The sequence below is a fragment of the Carlito syrichta genome, unplaced genomic scaffold (assembly GCF_000164805.1).
Source record: "Carlito syrichta isolate Samal-C Ts95f unplaced genomic scaffold, Tarsius_syrichta-2.0.1 Scaffold311316, whole genome shotgun sequence".
Taxonomy (NCBI): Eukaryota; Metazoa; Chordata; class Mammalia; order Primates; family Tarsiidae; genus Carlito; species Carlito syrichta.
The window spans coordinates 1,003,663-1,004,854 of NW_007255412.1; the positions used below are offsets into that span (position 1 = coordinate 1,003,663).

The 1,192-nt window shown below is 63.8% G+C and overlaps 1 protein-coding gene across 1 annotated transcript in view; it reads left to right on the forward strand.

Annotated features, from left to right (window-relative positions):
• Nucleotides 1–1,192, forward strand: part of ZNF503 (zinc finger protein 503) — a 4,780-nt gene that overhangs the window by 1,298 nt on the left and 2,290 nt on the right. The window contains exons 2-3 of the mRNA XM_008068602.2: nt 1–244; nt 951–1,020. Of these exons, the coding sequence (XP_008066793.1) occupies nt 1–244; nt 951–1,020 (314 nt within the window). The remainder of the gene's footprint in view (nt 245–950; nt 1,021–1,192) is intronic.

Genomic DNA, 1,192 nt, shown 5'->3' on the forward strand with positions numbered 1-1,192 from the left:
CGGCGGCAGTGCAGACCCTGCCTGGACCAGCGCGCTCTCTGGAAATAGCTCCGGCCCCGGCCCAGGCTCGTCCCCGGCCGGCAGCACCAAGCCTTTTGTGCACGCCGTGCCCCCCTCTGACCCCCTGCGCCAGGCCAACCGCCTGCCCATCAAGGTGCTGAAGATGCTGACGGCACGGACTGGCCATATTTTGCACCCCGAGTACCTGCAGCCCCTGCCTTCCACGCCTGTCAGCCCCATCGAGGTAAGGACCCTCTCCCGGGATCGCCTTGGGGCCGTTACCCCGACTGCCGCCCGACGGGGTTTCTTTCTCTTGGGACGGGGAGGTCGGTTGGAGTGATTCAGCTCCCGGATGGGGGGAGAGGCTAGCGCTTCCGCACCTCAAAACTAGGGCGGAAAGGGGGGAGAAGGTGGAACCGGGCGTGAATGCGAGGGAGTGAGGCTGCCAAAACTTGTTTCTCCGTTTGGTATGAAAGCCCCTACCCCGGCCCGGGCCCCCTCCCTCGGCACTGGAGGCAGGCGCAGGTCTGAAATACGTTCCGAAGTCGCCGTCCTCCGACTGCCCAGAAGCCAGCATATGTACACAGCCTCAGAGGCGCCAGCCGCCCGAGCCCCTACTCAGAAGAATTAAGGGGTGTGAGCGGGCAGAGAGATGCAGTTCTGGGTCTAAGAGCCGAAGAGCCGAAAACCAAACATTTTGTTTTTTTATGAATCCAGTTAGCTCTCGGAGAAGGCAGGAAGGATGTTGATGGGGGATGGGGGGGTCTGCTGCCTTTCCCAAGGGCGAGAACGTTTTCTTGGGGGGGGGCGCGCCTAGAACTGCGCCTCCGGGCTGGGAGGACCTTCCTGGGCTGTTGCGGAGGAGCGTTTGAACCCCCGAAGCCAGGATTCTAAAGGGTTTCCCCTTCTTTCTCTGTGTGACCCCCACCCCACCCCGTCTGACCCCGCAGCTCGATGCCAAGAAGAGCCCGCTGGCGCTGTTGGCGCAAACATGCTCGCAGATCGGGAAGCCCGACCCCTCGCCCTCCTCCAAACTCTCCTCGGTCGCCTCCAACGGGGGCGGCGCGGGTGGTGCCGGCGGCGGCGCCGCGGGCGACAAGGACGCCAAGTCGGGCCCCCTCAAGCTGAGCGACATCGGCGTGGAGGACAAGTCGAGTTTCAAGCCGTACTCCAAACCCGGCTCGGATAAGAA